This window comes from Scomber japonicus, chromosome 3 (assembly GCF_027409825.1).
Source record: "Scomber japonicus isolate fScoJap1 chromosome 3, fScoJap1.pri, whole genome shotgun sequence".
Lineage (NCBI taxonomy): Eukaryota > Metazoa > Chordata > Actinopteri > Scombriformes > Scombridae > Scomber > Scomber japonicus.
Window position 1 is genome coordinate 23,747,213 of NC_070580.1, and position 26,292 is coordinate 23,773,504.

General features: G+C 39.0%; 1 protein-coding gene across 2 annotated transcripts in view; it reads left to right on the top strand.

Moving 5' to 3' along the window:
- Positions 1–1,088: 1,088 nt before the first annotated feature.
- The window catches only part of LOC128355931 (protein phosphatase 1 regulatory subunit 1A-like), a 31,131-nt gene continuing 5,927 nt past the window's right edge, over positions 1,089–26,292 (top strand). The window contains exons 1-5 of one of the 2 annotated variants that reach the window (XM_053316319.1): positions 1,089–1,205; positions 8,047–8,134; positions 18,834–18,894; positions 25,709–25,746; positions 25,919–25,982. In XM_053316319.1, coding sequence (XP_053172294.1) covers positions 1,186–1,205; positions 8,047–8,134; positions 18,834–18,894; positions 25,709–25,746; positions 25,919–25,982 — 271 coding nt within the window. In that variant the 5' untranslated portion in view covers positions 1,089–1,185. Of the gene's footprint in view, positions 1,206–8,038; positions 8,135–18,833; positions 18,895–25,708; positions 25,747–25,918; positions 25,983–26,292 lie in introns of those variants that run through there. The other variant, XM_053316320.1, reaches the window with a different exon arrangement.

The following is a 26,292-nucleotide window of genomic DNA, read 5'->3' on the forward strand; positions in this document are numbered from 1 at the left end:
TGTAGGAAGGGTGTCTGCCCCCTGGACCGAATCTGGAAGATGGTTCCACAGGAGAGGAGCCTGATAGCTGAAGGCTCTGCCTGCCATTCTACTTTTAGACATACTAGGAACCACAAGTAAGCCTGTATACTGGGAGTGCAGTGTTCTGGTAGGTACATAAGGTACTATAAGCTCTTTAAGATATGATGGAGCCTGATCATTAAGAGCTTTGAAAGTGAGGAGAAGGATTTTAAATTCTATTCCAAATTTTAAGGGAAGCCAATGCAGTGAAGCCAAAATGGGAGGAATATGATCTCTCTTTCTAGTTTTTGTCAGAACACATGCAGCTGCATTCTGGACCAGCTGGAGAGTCTTTAGAGACGTGTTAAGACAGCCTGATAATAATGAATTACAATAGTCCAGCCTAGAAGTAAGAAATGCATGGACTAGTTTTTCAGCATCATTTTTTTGATGTGCAGATGAATCACAGTGAAAGCAAAGAAAACTCCAGTAATCATTTTTAGTTAGAGAGAGAAAGAAACTGTCACCTAAAATGTCAAACAAGGATCCCTATCAGGATGTTTGAGTGTGCAATAGGGTGCAAACAATATGTTTAAAAAAACAACACAAAGACATTGCAATGATATGAAAGAAATAAACATGAAGTAACAAATATTTTGTGACAAAAAGATTGATCTGGCCATGGGTGCTGCTGTCCGCACAGCTGTGGACTCTAATCAGCAAAGAAAGATTTAACTCATCTGAATTTCATGAATCTGCAGGGGGCTCAGGAAAAAAGGCTGTGTGCAGCATTTACAACCGACAGACAGAGATAAAACGAGACAGAGACAGCTGATACAGACAAGGGGAGAGAGGTTGTATTCACCTTTTGTATAATGTATTGCAAATGTACAACAAAAAAGTGCAGTTATGTCTCTGATAATAACCTTGTCCATATCTATCTATGGCTCGCTGACCTTTCCTCAACCCCTAGCTCCTACATTCCCTCATGGTCATCATCTTGGAAGGCAGCCATCTATAACAGAGGAGAGGGAGGTCTCAGCCGTTACTGACCGCAGCCATGATGCAGCACAATTTGTCACACACAACAGGATTTAATGGCTACTGGGAGAGAAGGTTCTTATTTTTTTAAAACGCAGAGTGATGTGACTTTCAGTTTGTGATCGCAGAGCTGTGCTCCACTGCATGACAGCAAAGACCTATGAGTTTCTAATAACACATGGGATTAATTACATACATTGTAATGTTCATTGCAAAAGACATAGCAAAACAGGTCACTTTCCAGTTTTTTCATTTTCCTTCCCTGTCCAAGTAAAATCACAGGCATGTTCACATTTTAATGTTTTAACTGACTCAGATCAAGTGTATTTTCCATTACAGCTAACCATTTTGCAAACCAATGCCTCTGTTATTTATTTATTTTTCATTTTTCATGATATTATTTTGTGATCAAGATTAAGGTTTTTTTATTCAGAATATCTCATTGAGATCTGGATTTCTTTTGTAAGACAAACTCGAGAAGAGGTTACACATACAGAGCATCACAATAAGACGGTTCATTCACAATCAACATACACACTCACAGTCACTACTCATCACAAACATGGTGAAGAATATCATGTTGTAAAGCTTCTTTCCTTTCTTCCTTCCTGCTTGTAAAAAGTTCCTCAGAGGAACAAGAGTCTAACTCCAAGCTGTATTATAGTTCATTCTAGTAGTGAGGTACCAGAAACCATTCTTCCCCAGTTGTGAGCTTGTATGGGAACTTTTAAAGCCAACCTTACTCTAAGCTCTTAGTTATTAGCTCTGAGCTCAAATAATAATGTTTATTAACTCTGCAACTTAGATAGCAAGGCCCAATAAATGAAGACACAGGTATGCTTATGCCTTCTAGATGTCAATAACAACCATCTGACCTTTTCATATAACTCACAGTGGTGAATGTAACAGTTGTCTGCTGTACTATAGCTGAGTTAATAAATGTAATTCATGTAAATAAGTTAGGTACATTAAGTAAGTAAGTTGATAAATAGTAGTGGGCCTAATAATGATCCTTGAGAGACACCATCATTTACTGTACCTCATTAGTTTCACATAGACTGGAATGGCATAAACTGTTAAATATTACTGTAGTAAGATGTTGTGCAGGAGTTGTTTTTTCTAAGTATTGAAGTTGCAACTAACTAAATCTTTGAGGATGAATTTTCCCACCATTTCAAGGCAGCCTCTGTTTTCCATTTCAAGATTTCTTAATTGTCATTTCACACACAAGTATTTGCATACACAGGTTGAAACGAAAAGTTGTTTCTCACCAGCTCCTTGCAGTGCATTAAAGAACAAGGGGTAGTAAAAAAAATTCAAACGTAATAAAATTAATAAAAGAAAAAATCAAATAAAAGAAAATAATTAAAAGAAAACAAACATTTGTTTCCATCATTCAGATTCACATTTAGCAGCATTTTGGGTTGAGTAAAAGGTGCATGAGTGACCCTTAATTAAGTGCTACAGAAAAAAAATTGTCTTTACCAGATGGCTGACTGTCAGCCTACTGGGGGGGTTGGATATGAGTGTGTGTGTGGGGAGGGGGCGCAGTCCATTCGAAAGCCTCACAGCTTGTGAGAAGAAGCTGTTAAGCATTCTGGATGTTCTCCTGTAGATGCTCCTGTACTTACGATGGAGGTAGCTCTGTGGATGCAGCAGTGCTTGTAGAACTCCATCAGGGAAAGCAGAGGGGCACCAACGATTTTGCTGGCTGCTTTCACGATCCTGTTGAGCTGTTGTTGTTCGTAAGCACTGCAGCTCCCAAACCAGGAAGTGGAGCTGTATGTAAGGATGCTTTCGATGGTGCCCCTGTAGAAGGTGGTGAGGTGAGGAGTGGGGAGACCTGCCTTTCTGAGCCTCTGGAGGGGGTTGAGATGCCTCTGGGCTTTTTTGACGACTGCTGTGGTGTTAGTGGAGAAGGTCATTTCCTCAGCCAGATGGACACCCAGGAACTTGACATTGCTGACCCTCTCCACAGCAGTACCATGGATGTTTAATGGTGTGTGATGTTTGCCAGCCCTCCGGAAGTCAATCACCATCTCCTTCGTTTTATCCACATTTAGGACAAGGTTGTTGGACTCGCACCATGCAGTGAGCTGCTCCACCTCCCTCCTGTAAGCGGACTCATTGTTGTCACTGATGAGGCCCACCACTGTTGTGTCGTCTGCATACTTTATGATGTGGTTGGTGCTGTGTCTAGCAGTACAGTCATGGGTATGCAGGCTGAACAGCAGGGGGCTCAAAACCCAGCCTTGAGGAGAGCCTGTGCTCACTGAGATGGTTCTAGATGTTTGACTGCCCACCCTGACTGCCTGCTGCCACTGTGTCAGGTTGAAAAGTTGAGGACCCAGTTGCAGGTGCCAGTGTCCAAAATCCAAGATGACATAGCACTATTTGGATTTTCATCCACCCTTTCTAATGTGTGAGTGGCAATGCTGGAGGCTTGGAAAAGTCACAATATTGCAAAAACTGTGTTCATGTTTGGATGAGGTGGAAAAAGTGATGTATCAAAAAAACTAAATGTCACATGGTGCAATGGAAACATTATCTTGCCAGGCAGCTGGACTTGCAATATCACAACATCATGAGAGAGTCCATCTCATCAGGCTTCAAGTTATGCCATTATGACCACTGGTGGTTTGGATCAATCAGCGTCCTAAGAGGATTCTCATGTGATCTTGCAAATCCAACTGGCTCATAAGGTAAGATGGTGATAGACGGTGATAGACAGATGGCTCAACCAAACACCTGCCAAATATGTTTTTAAAAGTGCCTGCTCTCTTTCAAACGTTTCCCAACTCCTCAGATGGTTCTGTGTAACAAACCATCTGGCGTGTCAGGTTTATCATCATTCATTAGCAAATAAATGATGATGTAAGGGAAGCATGTGACTTAAATGTCCCTAAGCTCTTCTTCGTCTCTGGGCAGCATTAAATTCATCTGTTTTCGTGTAAGACAGTAACTTTGGAAGACATTCACTTCATTTAACTGACTCAGATGGCTGAAATAATGTAGTATTTAAATATATTTTTGTATGTAACACCCCACTACTTATAATAAGGAAGGGATGTTTAAAAGGCCAGTATGAACAGGAGTAATTATCACAGTAAACAAAACCTGTTTCAATGTTCATATGAACACCTGACTGTTTACTTACTCACTCACCCACTCTCACATGCTGACCATGTGACCTCTTATTAACACACTTCTCTGTTTTGGTGACAAAGACATAATTCTGGAAAAGCTCTCATTACAGTGGCAGCTGTTACTATTTCTCTCTCAGCAACAAGAAAACAAAAAAGTGTCATTAGTGAGGTGACGCTTTGTGTGCAGCTCTAACGGAGCAACATAATAGCTGCTTTAAAAAAAGAGAAAACAGGATTCTGATGCTGTTTTCATTTATTTTTATGGACATAGACGGAGGGAGTTCTTCAGGTCAGGCTAATTATCAAGTGAGGAAAATATTCTTCTATTAATCCACTTTACTGCCAGCCTTCCTGATCTGATGACCATAAAATTAGTCACAGACAAAATAATAGCTAGCATTCAATTCACATTCAATTCACTGTAAAACTGACAAATTAAGGCCTGCAGTCTGGTGTTTTGAGTCTTAGTTGCTTTTCAACCCCAAACCCACTACGGTGGCCGAGACCCGCCATAGCTGCAAATAAAAGTAACGCTGCAAACAAAAACAAACGCTGCTGCAAATAAAAAGAAACGGTGCTGCATATAAAAGAAACGCTGCAAATAAAGACACAGCAGCAAACAAAAAAAAACGCTGCAAATAAAAACAAACGCCGCTGCAAATAAAAGAAACACCGCAGCAAACAAAAAAAAACACCGCAGCATATAATAAAAAAACGATGCAAATAAAAAAAGACACAACGGAAGTGGATTACCGGGGACTGTTTTTGCCGAAACACCGGAAGAAGAAACGACAACAACAGGACTACGAATTGGAAAACGAACTAGAAAGTAAGTGAAAATGGTATAGTTTAATGTCGCTACGTGTACTTTTTAATGTGTTATTTGGTCAGGCGATGTAGCCCCAGGTTTGAAGTTGAACTGGAGAATGCCGGTGTATTGTTAGCTTCGGCTGCAGACACTTAAAACACGCTGTTCCGCCTACGGGACGGGTCGGAGGTTGGGAGGTAGCCACAAGTCCTTCTGAATGTTTTAAACACCAACCCTTAAACATATTTATTCATGCCGTACATTGTTAGAAAGCATAGGTTGCCCTGATTCATTCAAGACCACTCACGAATTATATTGGTTGCTCACAGCCGTAATAGTATTAGCGATTGGCTCGGCTAGCCACTCAGCTAAAGTAAAAACAGCTATAATCTCTACATACCTTCAAAGTCTTCCCTTTATCCACAACGATCATCTTATGACTCAGGACTTTCTGTACAGCTCGCCAAGTATCCATTCTTGTGAAATATGAAATCCGTTTCCATAACGTCGAAATACTTTCCTCAATATGTCCATGTATTTAGTCCAACACGTAACGTAATAACACAAATAACAAACCATATACGGTCCCTTTTACGTCTTTTCATGACCTGCACGTACAAGCAACAACAGTAATAAGCTGCCGGAACTATGTAGCAGCAGTTTCCACTCTCGTTAGTGGTCTCCCCGTGTTAGCCGAAGCTAACAATACAACAAGTTCGTTTTCCATTTCGTAGTCCTGTTGTTGTTGTTGTTTCTTCTTCCGGTGTTTCGGCAAAAACAGTCCCCGGTAATCCACTTCCGTTTTGGCTTTTTTTATTTGCATCGTTTTTTTAAATTATATGCTGCGGTGTTTTTGTTTTTTTTTGTTTTTGCTGCGGTGTTTCTTTTATTTGCAGCGGCGTTTGTTTTTATTTGCAGCGTTTTTTTTGTTTGCTGCGGTGTGTCTTTTTATTTGCAGCGTTTCTTTTATGCAGCAGCGTTTCTTTTTATTTGCAGCAGCGTTTGTTTTTGTTTGCAGCGTTACTTTTATTTGCAGCCATGGCGGGTCTCGGCCACCGTACAAACCCTCTCCCATTGCTCTGTTCCCAACACTTAACTGTGAACTCTGAAAAAAAGCATAATGCCATAAAAAATAATCAAGAAAAAGATTATACTATTACGGTGTAAAATGTTCTCAACTGTCATTCTCTTCTCCCAAGAAGTCCTCGCTAATGCAAGCAGTCAATATTTGGGGGAAACTGTAAAAACATCTGTTCAGCTTTTTCCAAGATAAGCTTTCAGCTTTTGAGTAAAACACTTGTGTGAAGGAACTGACCGTTTTAGAAATGGTCACAAGGTTAGATTAGGCAGGAAAGTCTCTGCTCTTTGACAGAGCTCTCAAAGAATCCAGGCGGCAACGATGATTCTGCCACTCAGAATGATGGGAATAAACACATATGAACATTAAATCTAATTAAACACCAAAAATATCACAGGGGGAGGAGATTGGGGTGGTGGAGGGAGCATCAGCAGAGTAAAGCTGCAGTAAGGCCAAAATCTGCCTGGTGAATTTTTATCATGTCATTTGGCCAAAAGTACTGTGGACAGGAAATTGCATGTGTAGGGTTGTAATAAACTCAGATTTCTGGCATAGCTGATGGGTTAACGACAACAGTGTACAAAGTTATAAATTACACAAGCCGATCAGATGGAACTCAAATTATGGTCTGACTGCACCATAACAGTGACATGTCAGTTTATAATAAATAGAATTGGATATTACTGGTCACACAGCTGTGAATTAGCCAATGATTGTGAAATTTGCAATATTTGAAACTACTGACACAATAAGCCAATACAAACTCAACTTTAGTGCCTGCCTGATCTAACATCATGCTTCATTTAAAAAATGAATTACCAGTGAGAATGTGTCAATGTGAATTGTGGAATTCAACTTGGTACGCTCAGAAAATATTAATACTTCTGGAAACTGAATTAGTGTCTGAATGTGTTACACGCTGTCTGTTTTTTTTTTTCTTTTTTAAAAAAGAAGCTGAAAATCTGGAATGAAGCACCAGCCATATGTTCTTTGGGTGGTGTCCGGTATCATGGCCCAGTAGATGTGTGATGTAGGGACACTCAGACTAAGATGCGATCAATAAAGACTGTGCTGGCCAGGCGGCAGCAAGGACAAGCTGGCTCAAATATGAACAAAGATCACATGATAATTTCCTGGCTCATTTCAGCTCAAAATGATCACATCTTACATATAAAATATACTTTTTTAAAAATAACTGCTATTTAAAAAAAAAAAAAACTCTTACCTCATGTCATTATATTAAATAATGTCAGATTTGAATGTACATATATGTGAGAGTCATGCTTAATGATTAATACTTGATAGAATATTTGAAGGTTTATTGGAGCATGTGTAGGTAGGTTATTTTAAAAAAACACTTTCTCTTAAGGCAGAGGCAAGATGATGCATCTTTTCTACCCACTCAAGAGAGAGAGAGAGTGGGAGAGGAGACAGAGAGAGAGAGAGAGAGTGGCTTTGTCGTTCTCACTCTCTCGTGTTGCTGCAGATCAGCCCTTAGCTCAGACATCCAATACATGCAGAAAGAACTGTGAAAAGAGGGTGGGATTAGCATGAACGGGAGTAAGGAATAGCGAATCAGAGCAAAGGAGAGGTGTTCCTAGCCGAGAATGCCCTTGCCTCAGCACTGAGAGTCAGGAGAGACAGAGAGGAAGGAGAGTGAAGCCAGAATAGGGTTAGTCATACCAGCAGGTGCTGAAGATTATAAAAAAAGGTTAGAATAGAAAAAGGGCACAAAACAAGAGATAATTAGGGCAAAGTGTGTTAGAAGATAAAAGTAAAGAACAGAAAATATAGAGACAGAAACTAAAACAATCTTCTTAATATTCTTTTTTCTAAGCTGGAGTACAACAGCACACTTATTTTCTTATTCTGTCACTTTCACTTGTGCCCTTTACCCTCCTCCTTCCCTCGTACGGATTCTCCTTCCTTGGATCACCCCCTCCTCCTCCTCTTCTCTGACTGCTAACAGATAGTGCCACCATGGAAACTGGGAGCCCCAGGAAGATACAGTTTACCGTCCCTCTACTGGACACCCACCTGGACCCAGAGGCAGCTGAACAGGTAAAGAGGAGGGAGAAGAAACAGGAAGCAAGGGGGAGGAAGAGGGGGATGGTGAGGGGGGGATGTGGGACTTTCAGGCTTTTAAGGTTTTATTTATGTATGAGTGACATGATAAGACAACTACTTTTCGACAGATTGCCATGGAAAAGACAGAGAGGGAAATTATAGATTCTGCTTGTCACTTTGTGAAATTTGAACTGAGAAATAATCGCTCCAGTTGTCAAAGCCAGCAGGTGCAGTCGCAGCCAGACACCTCAGCTGGAATAAAAAGCGCAGTGTTCTGTGTCCAAAATGCTGGAGTCTAGTTTGACGACAAATTGCTGCTGTAAAGGAACCACATTTTCAGTCTCTTATTACTATCATGCACCTAATTAGCAGGCTGTGTCTTGTGAATGCAGCACTGAAGTGAACATGATGAATTTAAGATTGATTTTTCCACCTCCACTCACACAGTATGTTATAAAGGGGTGTTGCAGTATGATTGTGTCTCCAAGGGTTTGGTGTTGTTTTGGATGCATATACTGTACAGCAGTGAGATACTGACAAAAGTTGCTTGGTGTGTTGTTACACATCAAACTACTATCAGCATAGGGATGATTTCTTTGTGTCAGTCTCAAATACATTATTATATTGTAACTGTATAATAAATGTCAAGGCTTGGTATAAAGTTATTAACAAATTTTACTGGAGGAAGTTTTAGAAAATGGAGAAATACAAGAATTTAATCAGTTATTTTCGTATCTTTACACCCAGCATCACTTCATGACATCTTGCCTTTAGAGAATATAGTGAAAAGACGTGTCCCATTTTCTCATTTTTATAAATATAATATGAACACGACAGGCCATTCATAATGAATGAGCCTCGAGTAAAACTAGGATTTATAAGTCTATCCAATCTGAGTCTTTGTCGATCTCGCTCTCTCTCTTTCTCTCTTTCTGCCCATTGTGACTCAGTGGGAAAAACATTTTTAGGAGGACTGCTCTATGTGTGAGCTGTGAGGATTTTTGTTACCTCTTGAGAACAGTTTCCATTATAAACACTGACCTTCTCAGGACGAGTAGTCCTAATGGGGACCAAATCCCAGTCCTAATGAGGCACAACATCATTTCTGAAGTCCTGGTTATGGTTAGTGGTAAGGTGTGAATTGAGAATATGTTAAGATTGGGGTTTGGGTTTGGGTTAGGCTGTCCACAAATGATGGAACTCAATGCTTTGTGTAAGCTGCAGTAGTGTGTGTGTGTGTGTGTGTGTGTGTGTGTGTGTGTGTGTGGTTCGTGTGTATGTATGAGTTTGCCCTTGTGAGGATATTGGTTTGGAGATATGGTCAAGGTTAGGAGCATGTTTATGTAGAGCTATTCAATATTCAATGATATTCAGATATTCAATAGAGGAAACATGTGATCCAATCTCATGAAAGGACAAACGGAGAGTTGTTGTTTTAAAGATCCCGAATAAAGAAGTCAACTATTTTCCTCCCATAGCAATTTGGAGATTGTAACTCGTAAAGTTATGATGCTGAAGATTTCCAAGTAATCAAACCTCACTCTTTACTTATGGTTGTGTATTTTTCAGAGTATTTATGTTCTGTAATTACCTCCCTATAGCTACCATTGTTAGTGGCCACCAATCTTGGGCTGGATGCAAATTGCCCATGAGGATTTCACTGGAAACAATGCAATTGTATAAACCAACATTAGTGTTTTTTTTGTTTTTTTGCAACCTTATTTCTAACTGTTAATTCTTCCAGAACCATATCAGAGCTGTATTACGTTGCTGCTAATGCAAATTTCCTACTGCTAGCAACTCACAAAAAAACATTCAACTGGCAAAACACAGGGGTGACATTGTTCATTAAAAATGCGTCTACAAATAGACATGGTCATTTTGATTATTTATTGACAGCAGATTAGTTTAAAATATTGCAGTATGAAATCAGATCAGTTTCCAGCATGATTTAAGAAGACCAATCATTGACTGACTTCTTAATTAAAACATGAGCGTGTTGGGTTGCACTGTAAACAGATACAGTTGCATGTATCGGGTATTTCTTACAAAATGTGCTAGTTTGCTGTTACCATGGTAACCACAGTAACTATGGGTGTCACCAAATCAACCAAGAATAAAATGTTAAATGTGACATATCAGGCACAGCTTCAGAGTAGGGCTGTATATGACCAAAATCTCATATCCTGATATAGGTCATTTCATAACAATAACAATATATGTCCCGAAAGAAGATCTCTCATTAAACCTTTGCTTTTTTACATTGAATCAACCAAAGCCAGCACAATGCCGCTGCCATGCTTTTACACAGCACGGTTCGATTCAGAGGCCTGAGGCAGAGCGCTGCGGGGTTAAGGAGGAAGTTTATTGTGCTGTTGAACGTAACTGCTTTCAAACAAATTGAAAATAACATTTTGTTGATTTGATTCAACGGCTTTTTCACTGCCAGCACTCCCTCTCTTCATTCACTCTCTAGTTCGCTCAACCACAGCTGCTAACAAAACAGCTTCAATCAATCCGGCTCTGAGACTACTACTACCTCTGTAGTGGCTTATTGCTGGAGTAACTCTGTCTCCTCATTCTGTGTCTGGACCTTTTATACAGAACAGTGAGGGGGAATAAAATAGTAGCATCCCTGCCTTGAACAGACAGTCCTGAGAGTAGAGGAGCAGTGCAACCATAAATGAAAGCAAATTGCAGCAGAGACTAGCTGCTCCTCTCGTCTCTTCTCTTTCTTAGCAGGGGCAGGGCTGAGTACTCCATATGTGCAGCAGAGACACAGACAGTGGGGAAGAGTTGTCAACTTAAAACTCAGTAATTAAACAATGTAATGAAGACTCCAAATGACAAAAAATATTGCCATAAAGAGTGTGATTTGTGTCACAATGATATAAACGATAGAGCAAAATATGAAACATTTTTCTCACGCAATGTATATCGTCATATTGCACAGCCCTACTCCAGAGGCAACGTCAACAAACAATGCCACATATGAAGTAGTAGGATTTCACTACTTTTTCTTTCACTACTTCAACTTGACATACATCTGTAAAAATCTGATGTGAAATATGAGTGCACAGCAAAAACAAAACCTTAGCAACAATGCCAACTGAACAGACAGCCACATATGCCACGTTCAAGCTAGAAAAAAACCTAGCAAACAAAGTGTTCAGAGCAGATTGAAGTCATGGCTTTTGACTTGCAGGAAGCATTTCTACTTAAGTTAACCTCAAGTTATGATATTCATATCATAACTGTGTATAAACAACAGAAACCACAGCTTAATATATCTCCTTTAAGGGTTAAACTTTAATGAAAATGTGAGCAGATAAGTTTAAAAGGATGACATGATTATCCAAGGCCAGAAACGTATTAGTTTGCGTTAGTGCAAAACTTATATGTTTGTAGTTATTACATCCGTGATTGGCCAAGTAATATTAGGAACACTATGTCTGTAAATTGGTGCCTGAGGTACATTTGTAAAAATAAATGTACTGTATTTGTTTTTGAGTCTTTCTCGCCATCCTTGCAGTGTCGTCTGTTTTCTCTTTTTAAATTTGTCTAAATATAAATACAAGTATAATAAAAGTTATTTAGGCCCTCTGTTTGCATCTGTGTGTCAGGGACTTAGTGTCCACTGTCTGCATTTATTCTCCAGTCTCCATTGTTGACCCACTCTTCTTAATCAGCAGAGTTCTCCTTTTACCAGTGTACAAGTGAAATTCAGTTTTCCTCTTCTGCAAAGACTCAAGAGAGTTCTCAGCTCTCAGCCTCAATAAGCATGACCGAAGCTTGGCTGATTGCCACAGGGACTTTATCCTTTTAGGATATTCTTCCAATTCATTCTAAGACCGCTGTTTGTGGCTACATTGAGCCTGCATGACATGCTGGTTCTTAAGTGTGTGTGAGACAGATGACTGAGACAGACAGCCCAGCAGCATAACAGTACACATGCAAAAAACAACACGAAATGCAGGAAATGTATGCGTATGTGTGTGTTTATGTATTTGCAAGCATGCTTATGAATGTCACGCCAGGGGGCTTCACCCATGGTTCAGTAATCCCTGCAACCTGACACCTCCCAGCATGGTGAATCAGCCTCCGAGGAGAACTGCACGTCAGTCAGAACCGCTTCCCTGAAGCCTGACCCTCACAACAAAAGCACACTCTCATCCTCTTATCTGTACACAGAGACAGTATGTGCCACCCTTATCGTAACCTTTCATTAGAACTCACTGTGTGCCTAACGAGCACAAACCGATGTGCAGATAGAGGCCAAGACCTGATGTGTCAGTGAATGACGTAAAAGACAGTAGCTCCATTTTTTTTCTCTCCAAACGGATTTAGAAATATATCTATTGTATGAAGATATTGTTGGTTTCTAACATTTTATGTTACAGTTTGATTGAATACTTGAAGGAATAGTTTGACATTTTAGGAAATAGACTTTTCTACTTTCTTGCCAAGAGTCAGGTGAGAGATGATACCATGTTATCTTTGTTGTTAAATTAAATATAAAGCTGGAGCCTGGATATGGTTAGCTTAGCTTGTCTGAAAACAGGGGGAACAGCTACCCTGGTCAAAGGTAACCAAAATAATATGTTGGTTGCTTGGTAACCTTATGATGAACGTTCCAGGAAGCCAATGTTTTTGCACTTGTGAGAATGGAGCATGGATTTAACAAATTCGATATCTTAATTAGTGAGCTTTAAATGTGCTAGACAGATTTTCTTATCTTTGGACAGAGTCAAACTAGCTTATTCCCCTTGTTTCCAGTCTTTATGCTAAGCTAAGCTAACCATCTCTGGGTTCCAGCTTCATATTTTTACACAGAGAATGGATGACAGTGTTTTACACACACATTTAACACAGCTGATTTACCTCTTAATTGGATTTAAATTTCACTGAACTTATTTACAGATTTGAGTTGCAATGTTCTTCAGGAGAAAATCATGTATCATATCATCTCCCACACCAACAGAGTTTATATTGAACTCATTCATTATCTGTTTCATGCAGATGAGGGGCACTTGCTTGAGAAAACTGCATTCAAAGATGACAGCAATGTATTCCTGTTGAGATGATGAATCGTGACATTTTGAAGTAATGCTCTTTTATTGCAGACGTTTCAGGGCTGAGATAATATCCTCCCTAATAATCCCTACGCTGACGTGTCAGACCATCTTTGTCCTTGACTGAGAACAAAACAATTACTCTGTATTGCCTCGGGAAGGCCATTTTCCAAGAAGTATTTTCAGTGCAATAGATCATCATTATTATTATCACACCATGCATATCTCTCTCACATAAAGGCAATTTTGACTTATTCAACTAAAAATATGTTTTAACCAGGAGACACGCATTAATCTGAGTTTAGTTTATTTATTTATAAGAATTAATTTTTATTCGTAATTTCTACTGCTTTTTTACCTCTTTGATAGAGCTGACTGTTCACTAAACCCCTGATTACAATATTTTAACAACAATAACTTAGGTCTGTCTTGACTTTTTTTTTGAAGCCATATAAATAAGCTCTATTGAGAGTTACTTGGTAGCCTATTTAAAGAGGTTTGAGGGTGGTGTTTTTTTCTACCCTGCCCAAAACTAAAAACGCAACAGCAAAAGTGTAAGGAACAGAGTGTATTGGTCTTCTCTCAAATACAGTAGGCTGGAAACGATAGCATATCCAGCTGGTTAGTTTACTGACTACACTGTAACTAAGTGTTATTTCCAAGGCCATAGAACACAAGATTAGCTCACTACATTTGTTTGTGGAGGTTGATTACATTTTTTTTAAAAGCCAGGCACATTTAGCTTTAGGCTTAATCTCAGTCTTTGAGCATAATGGATGTATGTAGCCATTAAGTGCACATTTAAGATCCCATTTTACAAGTTTCTTGTAATAGAGAGTGTTTTCAACTCATAGAGCTACTGTCAGCTCACTAGCTACAGCTAATAAATGTGCTTCTGACAGTTGTCATTTTAGACAGCAAAATCAGCGGTTGCTGGCAACAAATGAAAAGGCTTCTTTTATCTGCTTCTGTCTGAGTTCAAGCACCCATTGTGTGAGAGGAAACCCTACCTAAATTATTATTGTAAACTGCATACAGTATGAATTGTGCAATAACAAAGCCTGGCAGGCGTTACAGCAGTAAGACAGCAGGGCCTAGCTACTATAAATTCACTGTTAAATCTGGTCATGTTTTTATCAGTTAAGGCACAGGCACAGGTACTTACTCAGGTTCACAGCTGCTGCAATAAATGTTTGACCAGATAACATCCCTGCTGCAGTCACTGAAAACATAATGTTTGGCCCTCATTGCCCCTAAAATGTTTTTTTTATGAATAAACTGTTTTCAGCAACAATTATACATTTCTAGGACCTGTTAAAGTGATTAAATTAAAGCATCTCACCCCCTGCTCCGCCTGTGCAGCACGTTGTGTGATATTAGTCAATGAGAGAAAAGATGATAAGGAGGCTTGTCTTGGAGCAAAGACAAAGGACTGATAGAAAGTGATAAAGGAGGCTTAGGACTGAAAGAACTGAGATAAAAGAAAGTAGAAGTCAATGATGTGGGTTTTCAAAGTCCTGTGAATATTGTAATTTATTCTATTCAGAGCGAAATGAGACCACAGCTGTAGAGTCAGTGAGGATTTATAATGGCTGAGCTCTGATTTTAGCCGGTACAGTACCAAGATCATATTTCAAATGACAGGATGAAAGATGAGGATTTACATGAATCCTCCTGGACTGATATGTCCTGAGTATTGCACTGAATCCTTAATATTTCTGGACAGCTAAGTAGTGTCTTGGTCCACCTAGTAACACGGTTCTGGTAAAGGTTTTCTTTAACCTTCATTTCTGCAGCTATGTAAAGGGGCGTGAATGCCCTTTTTCTGATTCAAAGTGCTGACCAGTACAAACACCATCTGATAGTGGTGTAATGGGATTATAAAACTACCACTGTTATTTTTGAAAGGAAAACCAGGGTTAAACGGCACAGGCTTCACACCTCCTGATTTCCCAAAGTAGATTTTGGACTTAACCATTACTTCTACTTCTACCTCATCTAAAATGCTAAATATTATCACTGAGAGAATACCACATTAAATACGAGACAGAACTCTGCTATCCCATAGTGTGGACTATATTTACAAGCTGAAGAATATTTTTTCCACTGCCTACATACAACCAAAATATCAGGCATGCATGGCTTCTCCTGCCCACCCACCACTTTGAAGGCTGTTTTTGTTCATTGTTGTGATGTTGTGTTGAGAAGTGACAGAACTGCATTTTAAATGGACTGTGGGTTGAAAGGCAGGCGTGGTGGTTTGAGGGGTGAGCCTGTCCAGTAAGCGGTGGTATTTGTGTGAGCGAAGGATCAGGGAGTTCACTCTGCTGCCGGGTGAGGAGAATAACAATGACTGTGGGCATAATCAGTTCTACACAGCCATGGTTCGTGTTATAATGTCAGCCAGGGGGTGGGTTTTCTGGAATGGCAACAAAAAACACATTAAAGTCTAAAATATTGGTACATGCAAAATTACTTTCATTACAGATTTAAATGCCTGTAGACTTAAATTGCTTCACAGTCAGTTAAATAGGTTGCAGGTAGACAAGACAAATCAAATAAAAATAACATAAAACACTTCATGAAGAAAACAACACTTTGCTCATGGAACCAGACTTATAAAGTTTCATAAACCCTTATAACTTATACTGTAATTTAATGTGGCCTTTTAAAACCGAGGGATCACAAATTGACCCTTGTTTTTTCAGAACTATTAGATCCTCTATATATTTGGGGCTGTAGGGAAACCTGCTGTGGACTGGTCATTTCTGAAGTCTGATACTGACCAATAATGAGGATTTCAGATTGTTGCAATGTAATCAAGTTCTGGATCAATTAGTCATTGATTTCAGGAAGAACTTAATGCAAAGAGACCATATCTGTAAGACCTCTGTACTTCAAGGATATTAAAACCATAAAGATAAAGAAAGAAGACTAAAGAGCGATGACTTGTGATTAGATTTTTACCTTCCCCAGTAACATTTTGATTTTCTGTGTAAAAACTGTGACAGAAATATAAACATTTACACTTCAACATGTAAAAACGCTTGTCCTCATTATTTGGCTAACACCACCGACTGCACTGTAAGGTAACACATGCACTGGCAGGTGCGAAAGTGGCTCTAAAAACCTCAGTGTGCTCTGAATATGTATAGGCACAATATAGTGATTTAACCACTGTCTTTAACACTTTTACATTGCATATTTGGCACGCTTTTGTTTGTGCACATCTGGATTTCTATCTAATGATATAATGCACACCCTAATGCAAAAAGCTACCTTTACCTGTGTTTCTGTCATCCTAACACACACATTACTGTGAAGACATGTTAGTAATAGGAACAGAGAGCATGCACACATAAAGTAAAAACAGTAAAAACCACAAGCCTAAAGAGATGGTAGAGGAGGTAACAGTGGATAGTTGACATGCATATAAGGATATGAGGTCAACAATTTTCTGGGAAAAGTCTACAAGGAAGCAACACATCTCATCTCGTCTGCTTGTTAAGAAAAGAAATGGCACTCAATATCTCTTTTTATTCAGACAGCCTTCCTATACTCCGTAGTTAAATGAAGCTTCTTTAAATTTGAATACCCAATTAGACTATGCTACTGACATAGCAGTGACTGCAAATTATTTCTGAATTTATGTATTTCATGTCATTATGCTGTAAAGTTAATTCATCTAGGTTTACCTCCAATCACACATCACATTTATCAGTCTATGTGTATGTGTGTGCTCATGTTGGGTGAAACAGTTTGGATTGCAAGTCTTGCCCTGGGTTGCATGGCTGACTGCAGAATACTACAAGTGCACAAGCAGCATTTAGAAAAATGCAAGAGGACTGGAGCTGCCATGACTTCCAGCATTAGTCAGCAACCCTGTCAGCTGTGTGAGAGAGTGTGTGTGTGTCTGTCTGTGTGTCTGTGTGTGTGTGTGTGAATAACTGACTATGTATTTAAAGTCCTATATCACAGTCTTTTAGGTTTATGGAGCAATTAAATGGAAATGTAATCACCTGATCCTGTAGGCGACTGAAAATGTATCACATCAATATCCTTTGGTGGCAAAGGCTTTGGATACATAAATGCAATACTGATTCAATCTGAAAGTAGCAGAGTCATCTAAAACTATGTATAATTACATTTCAGATTGTTGGAATGAAATTGTTGCATCATATTACAAATAATTAGTTAATAGATTCACTTTTTCACCTCCTTTCTCTCTATTTCCATTAGAGTTAGATTGATACTGTAGTTCAATTTACACATTTCTTTGCCGTTCTTGGCAATTTAATCCAACTTTCCTAGGGGGAGACCAGAGGAATATTGACATTTTAATGAAATACTTATTTACATCACCAAACACAGTCTTAACAGTTTTGCTGCTGTGGACGCTTCTGCCTGCTAGCAGTGAAAAATAACACACTTGTACATCGTAACTCGTTTTATATTCACAAGCACAAATGTGTAACAGGTGCTCTCCAAGATGCTGATCCTGCTGCAGGGAGTGGCTATGGGAAGCTGTTTCCTAACATATGTATATGTGCCCCTGTGAGTGTTGAGTTCATTTTTCATGTGTGCAAAGAGAAAATATATCTTTTTTTATTTATTTTATTTTATTGTGCAGTAACAACAAACTATACACAGCGTGAGAGAGTGCGTATCAAGAAAACAAACAAACAAATGAGACAGAATATACAAAACAATACATAATAATAGTGTAGGGGTATGTGTGTGTGTGTGCGTGTGTGCGAGAGCGCGTGCGTGTGTGCATGTCTGTCCTTCAGTCACTATGTCAATTGTGTGTCCTTTCTGCAGTATTAGTTGTGGGAGAGGAGGATTCATGATAAAGAAAATATATCTTAGTTCTGTTTGTTCTTTTCAGTGCCATACATTGATGGTCATCAAGTGAGATGAGTTAGATTTTCTTGTTGGCTGCAGTGTTTTCCAACACATTAAATTATTTAAGAACATCTTCAGTCTTCTCCCTCTCACTGCATTCTTATTGCTGCTGCGGGTTTGAACACTCTGAGGAGCAGCTTGCTGAAATGTGCTTGTTCTCTCATGTACCATCCCAGAATGGTCCTTAGCTGCCACAATCCACTAGTCGTAAGCCAAGACGCAAGTAGGTAGTGGCAGTCTGCCCTGCTGATCTCACTGCATGGCTCTGTAAAATCCTGCATTGCTCTCACTTAGCTCAGGCATCTTCAAAGTGTCATCAAACTGAAAATATGGAGCACAAAGCTCCTGCTCTGCTCTGCCAGCATTATGAGAAAGAGCGGATGCTAATTTGGCTAACAATGAGCGATAGTGAGGGAACAGGACAAGGCTTGCAATGTTTGCATAATAAGAAAATATTATAATAAAATGTTCATTTTTGTGCATTTGATTGGTTGACTCAAATTAAGTGTGAAATTATTGCCTGGAAGCACTTGAAATACATCAGTCAACACTTAAAACTTCTTCAATATTTGAGAACAGTTGTATAGCAACAGTTTTAGGATGATGCTGAGCTTCAAAAGCTTCATAGTGTGCTTTGCTTTCATGTCAATAACTAAATGGTAATGCTGTGTTTTTCCCCCAAAACTAACTAAAATGAAACTATTCTACCTTTTCAGATCAGAAGACGTAGACCGACACCTGCCACTTTGGTGGCATCCAGCGATCAGTCATCACCTGGTAATGTACTTATATACAAAACACACACACTTAAATACAAAACACACACACATACTATTGTTGTCTATTGTAAGGGCCTTGTTTTGACTTGAAATCATCTGAAGGCTTACTCTAATCCCCCCAGAATATTTGTAGAGTTGACCATACAGTTTTGAGATTTGGGAATGCAGGGACATCACTTAACAGATGTTCGATGGGACAAGATATGAGAGGTCAAACCATCATACAGGTTTTACAGTAATCTCCAGGTCAGCCAAACTTATTTTGAAAAGAAACAAAATTATTTGCAGATGAAATTTCTGCTGCATCTTTGACCTACTCTGCATTCAATCACTTTTTCCAAGCAACTGATTATTACCAACAATTCAAATGTGTTAATTCCGTGTCTCTCATTGTAGTATGTCTCTGTGTTCCCAGATCTTACAATTACTTTACCTTGAGTGTGTGCAGGTTTTGTCTCCACACAGTAACAAGTTACCACAGTCATATTTTTTTTCCCCACAGTTCAGTCATCTCTAATTCTTATCTGATTTACTATGATGCAGTATCTCAACCCTACACTATTGTGCACCAAATTAATCTTCCTGCTGCATTATAGCTGCAAAAACAGCCGTGTGTGTGAGCCCTCATGGGATCTTAATGATCAAACATAACAGTGCTCCTCTAGAGAGTTATCATGTAGTATGAGTCATCCACTGGCTCCCTGCCTCTGCTGTAATTTGGTGAGTGAGTGCGCAATGTAGCTCAGGCACTACAGAATGAAGTGATGGTCAACTGGGAATGAGTAATTTTGTCCAGGTGCAAAAAAAAAAGAGTGGTATTCTTTGTTTTGTATGAACAAATAAGTGTTTATACATCATTATCATTGCATGTTATAAATCACAGCATTTTATCACAGAGAGTTAGCTAATTTCTAATTAAATGAAAAGTGGCGTCTTTGCCTGTGATCTGTTTGGTAAATATGTGTTTGTATGCACATGATTACTTGTGCGTGTGTCTGTGTATGTGTTTTTGAGTAATTGGAAACTACGCATGCAGAGTGTCTCAGAATCAACCTTGATCTCTGAATAACAGTTCAGAGAAAACCCTGAACAATCCTCCCTGCTTAGTAGATCAGAGACAGAAAGAGAAAAAGAGAAAGACAGAACTTAACAGGGTTTGATGTGGCGTAGCGGAGAAGTCATTTTTGAAGTGAAGGAACGGGAATGTGAGAAGACAAAGAAACTAAGAGAAGGCGTATAAGGCAGATTAAAGGAAATGAGGGAGTGTGTAATCTGTAATTAGATTATATTTTCATGGCTTTACAGTGTGCTTTTGAAAGCAAATGTATTTTAGATGTTTGTTTAGATTAGTATGTTTGTTGCTCTTCTTTCTCTCTAAGTTAAGTTTCGAACATAAAAAAGATCTTTGAATTGAGTGATTTACCATGAAAACCTAACGCTGGGTGGAGAGAGTCTCAATACGATAAAGAACAGAAAGTTCTTTCTGAAGATAACTTTGGATAAAAACGAGACTAGTGTATCAAACTGGTTTTGGTTACATTTCTATATTTTGCTTATTTTATTGGTTTTAATTTTAGGTACATCACTTAATTGCTGTATGATTACTACCAGGCTTGGATTGGGACAAAGATTCGGCCCTGGACTTTTTGGTCCAGACCGACCCACTACAATCCGCGTGCAGATACTGTGCCAACTCGCCCCGTTGATGTACATATAAACACACAAGTCCTTAGTAACAGTAGTATACTGAACAATATCCCTTATATTCTGGAGCCTTGAATAAAATAAATGCACAGTATGTTGCCCACTTGCTCTTAAGTAGGATACTGGAGAAAGGATTTAAGATTCAAGAGTGTATCATAATACAATACAAAGTGCAACTATAGGCTCTGGTGACCTGATTTGGGGGATGTCATGGTAGAAATGATCAAAAATTGTGAAAAAGCAGATCTACATCACACATCACATTGCAACATGTGAGTTGTAAGCTTGCAGATTTGCAATTATGTGTGGCATCATTTGATGAAAATAGTGGTTAAGTGGTTAATAAAAGCAACTAATCAATTCATCAGGATAGTATATGAATATGGTTATTGTTTTCCAATACTTTAGATAACTAGATTTAGGCCTAGTTGTAACACACCACACTATACAGAGTTTGCAATTTATTATGTCAAGTGAAGTAGACAGTTAAGTAACCGTTCTGAACATTTAATGAGTGTTTATCCACACCATGCTGGCAGGCACACAACTGCTTAAGACTGTATCACCACTTCCACATGGTGGGGAGTCTTGCTCAACCTGCTCCTGCACCACCACAGCAGCGGGAGCCTCACTTGACTCACTGTCCGACTGGTTTGCTGACTGCTGAGAGGGACCCACTGCTGAAGCAGCAGCATCACTGCTGCTAGCTCCGGTGGTGTTTCTCTCACACTCTCTCTCATCATGACTGCTTGTCATTAAAGGTGATTACACAAGGGGGGGTCTAGAACATGCGTGGGTGGGACTCCTGGGTCTCTGTAGCCTGTCATAGGGACACTGGACAAGGTATTCTTTAGACAGACAAGCCAATGGGCCTCTGCTGTGTCTGCAGGCTGCAGCGGAGCTCTGTGGCCCGGAAAAATCCCGGTACTCCCAATGGCCAATCCACCCCTGCTTACTACTACTTTCTTATTAAGTTGAAGTGATCCTCTGATCCTCCTCCTCTCTGGTGCCAGGTTGACATTTGTGGTTTTAAGTGAAATGTTTCGATAACTGTTGGATTGCCTAGAAATGTTGTAGGCCTACATACGTTTGTGTGCCCTTCACAATGAACTATGCACATTCACAAAACCTTGAGATGCCCCCCTCTCCTAGCTGCCGCCACTGACCTCAACTACTGTACACGGCTGCTATCATGTTTACATTGAAAACAATGGAGGCTGTTCAGTAGTGGCAGTCTTTCGTGTGATGTCTGTCATGGCCTATGTCGTTTTTCTTACTTGATACTTTGCATTGGTGGCCGATTTGGTATTAATGGTTATTACATTAAATCTTATCTACAGTACTTCAGAGTGGGTTTTTTGGCTATGTCACCCTGCTGGCCCTTATAAAGGCAACCAACCTCATGAAGCCAAGATAACTAAAATAAAGCAGTGTACACTGGAGCAGAGAGGTGTGACATATATGAGCATTCTTAAAATTCAACATTATTAGAAAGACAGCCATGCCATGGAAACATCCCAGACAAAGAAAAGAAAAAAACCCAAAAAAACCAAAATTAGATCCTGAGACAGATGGATTGACACAGACCAACAGAGGCAGATATCAAATCAGACACAGAGACCAAGACAGTTACAGTTATGTGTGTGTGTGTGTGTGTGTGTGTGTGTGTGTAAGGACGAGGATGTGCTGGAGAGAGGGGGGATGGGATAGATATGATGATGAGGGAGAGGAGCTGTGCTGGTGCAGTAATGGTGTGCCCCACATCAGACAGAGCCCTGCATTATTTAATGCTCTGCAGATTGCTCTGCCCTCTGCACTGTGAACCCCAATAGCACATCAGAGAAACAGCGACAGATGCACAGACAACTCAAAAACATGCTGAAGGCTAAATAATGAGGAAGCAGAAATTGTGTTAAGACGGTGCCTGATTTGAATGTACCCTGAAGCGGAGGCTCACTTTTTGGAAGGGTCTACTGATTCTTTGAGAGAGACAAAGAGAAAAAACAAGTGAGATAAAACAAATAGAAAAAATAACATATTTACACCTATTATAAAACCTGGAAATATATCAACTGTTTTGGTATTTTGTGTTTCTGATGAACACATATCATGAAGTGCCTTTTAAGTAAGATAATTCATCAATTGATCTATCTGTGTCTGGCAACTGCAACACTCTGGAGAATGTATGAAACTCTAAGCATATGCCGAAAGATGTAAATTGGATTTATTGATAACTTTTAAATGAAGACCTAAACACATTTTAAAAAGCATATTTTAGTTTCAACCTGTCCTTTTTAAAAATTGTAACATCATGGTATTTGCTGTTGCCATGACAATGAAGGTTATATAACTTCAAGGAAGTATGTTTCAAGTGATAATTTGACCTCAAACCATGATCTTTCCCGAAAGCTAGTCAAGTGGCATTTGTGCATAAACCTAACCAGACATTAACCATGGTGTTGTCCCATTATAAATCACAATTATTTTTTAACTGTGATATGTGACATTTGTGACACATATTGGTCCTCTGGATTATAATACACCATCTAGTAAATAGGTCGTTTTGGTGGGTGAATTTTACACCTGTACCGTTTTATTATGAGGTTGTGTTGATCAAGCGAGTATGTTTTTTTGTAGATTTTTTTTGTTATATTATTTCTTTATTACACACTAAACGTAGAAGTCTAGTGGGGGAGACTTGAACCAGAGACCTTACAGTCACATGGTCTGCATCTTAAATTAGTTCCCTTTGTCTATCAAGAAACACTCTGTTTCTGCTTCTACTTGGATGCAACATCTTGATCCCTTGCTATTGCTACTCTTGCACCAGTATTGCAATACTTTACATTAGACAGAAGTGTTTCCCTACCTAACAACCAACATTTGTAACTGTAAGTAACTTTTCTGTTTGTTTGTGGCGATTAAATGATGGCACATGATCATGCTGGTCAGTGTGGTTTGTGTGCTGATTAAAAGACACGTTTATACACGCTTAGTCTTATTAATTTTTATCTTTTTGTTGTTTTATAGATATATTGTCCTTTGTACAACAGATACCTGTCATATAACAGCCATTGTCATGATTACCTGATTATTATCATAGGTCAAATATCATGATAGTATCTGTCTTTATCCTCTGTTTCACACACACGGCTGTTTATTGCTTTACTGTTGTTGAGACAGTTGGTGGCTGGTTTGTTTAACCCAAATATGTGGGAGGCAAGGAGGTATAACAATATTTAAGGAAAGGAATGAGTCATGTTTTGTTTTTTTGTTTTTTTTAATGGAGAAATACATTTATTTTCCTCCCCCACTTACTTTGCCCTCTACCAGCAACAAAAAATGTTTTGCACATTTTTCTGATACAGTACAACTGTGAGCTAACAGCAGCTACAGTAAACCACTAAAGTAGAGCAGCTTGGCTGAGTAAAGTGGAGTCAGGAGATCCTCTCTGTTCTCATCTGGCTTTGTGTCAGACAGACAGTCAGCTGGGAGTTGCAGTGATAGACTCATCAATGCTCCAAAGGCTTTTTTTTATTGGCCTTTTCTCTCCACAGATGGGCTCGACACACACAGAGAAAGCAATCAGAATATCAAGCATGTGAATATTTTATGTGACTTGACCCAAATAATATTTTAACCACATCTACTCCAGCTACAGCTGCTCCATGTGCCAAGTCTTTAGCTACCATTATTATATAATTCAAAACTAAGAGGACACCTGATAAATTTGAAGCCCCAATTTATTCCATCTGTGGTTCACAAACATGTCTAATTATTATCTCCAAAATTACAAGATTTTCTAGCTGACTTTTAAGTAATCTTTTCAGGGTCAAGATATATGTCGTTGTCAATTACATGAACTACTACTTAAGATGTTAAAACTACCAGAGTACATTTTTACGCTGTGATTTGAAGACAGTCCAACACCGGCCCATTTCCTGGGATTGATTCGTAACAAATCGATGATGGTTGTATGAACCTACTCACACTCCTGGGAGAGGCTAAAAATAAGATTCAGTGTCAAGCCTCACAGAGAACAGTAACAGTGAAGAGACAAATCCCTCTCAAAATGAAAAGTAATGTTTTTAATACACCACTGGGTTTGTGTGTGGTGCAGAGAGAGAAAGAAAGAAAGATAGTGATGAATAGAAAAACAAGCACATCACTAGTATTCTGAACAGCCTTGCACATACTTTTAAGTGGGAATAATATATGCACATGCTCAATGGCAAACACATACAGTTCATACACACAGTGCCTTCATAGTGCCTAGGGATGCATAGGTTGCCAAGCAACAAGGTGGTGTCCTAGAAAAAAAGTTCAGAGACTGGAAGTGCAGAGTTGGATGCGGGTTCAGTACTCTGTATTGATCACTGTTAATGGTTTCGGTGTACAACAGTCAACTGATTTTTTTCTATTTCTGTCCTTTCATATAGTGGCAACAGAGTCATGTTTCAATTTCAAATATTGACTACAGATGATGAAGCTTCCTTTTCCAGTGGGAGTCATACGAGCTTCATGCGTGTGTATTATTGTTGTGCTGGAGTTTCCTTATTCTCTTAAGCAAATATCTTCAACCGTATCTCTACAATCTCTACAAACGTATACTGTTCCTGTTCACACTGTAGCTACTTTTAAAAATATAAATCAAGTGAGCACTTCAATTTGGAGAAGCAGTTCTGCAGTTAATCTGTCATCAGGCTGTATGCAGAGTGGAATAGCAATTTTAGCAGTAATAAGAGAGAGTCTGTTTTTATTTATAGACGATAGAGGAGAATAAGAAATTAAAACATTCCGCCCACCATGCTTGGTACAAATAAATGAGCAACACTCTGCAATGCTCTGACAACCATCTGCCTGGAGGTCACCTTATATCCACTCTGTCCTGTGCTGCACTGTGTGGACACACAGCAGCACACCAGCTACAGTATACTGACATACTGCTATTATAACCAATATTAAAACTGCACTGTGGTGTAGAGGTGGAGTCAGATTTTGTGTGTTGTCTCTTTTTTGTCAGTACTGCACAGTAAGTGTTTAATATATTTAAGTATGATTGTGTTATTATGTGCAGTGCTTAACTGATATTATTTTGCCTCTCACAGAAATAGATGAAGATCGTCTCCCAAACCAGTTGTACAAGGTAATATACTGTAATCCATCTTAAAAATCCATTTTACTGAAATATAATCATTGAAACATAATTAGCTGAGCTCTGTTTTCCTTTTTTATGAGCATGTATCTGTTTCTCCAATGAAACAATCTATTTTATCGGAGTGCTCTCTCTGCCTGGCTTATACACATTGTTTTTGCAGGCAGCCTTGCTGAACTCACCTCGACAACGGCGAAAAGGTCAAAAGGGAACGCCTACAATGAAAGGTAGAGTCCTGTCATCAGTGATGTGTGTTGCTGGCATTTAATGTGTTAGGTCATACTGTTGGTACCCATGAACAGGTGCAAGTGTAATTTGTGCTGTTATTTCTGCTTTCTTTACAATAAAATATGTTTATTAATAGAATATAGTCTAGTTCTAGACCTCTGAATTATGATTTGTTTTGATACTCAAAATAAAATGTCAAACTCCTTATTCTCAAAGTACTGCAATAACTGTATTTTCTAATGACATAAAATCAAACTACTCCTCTCTTACACCTCTGTAATCCCCAACTTCCTCTCCTATACTTCAGAT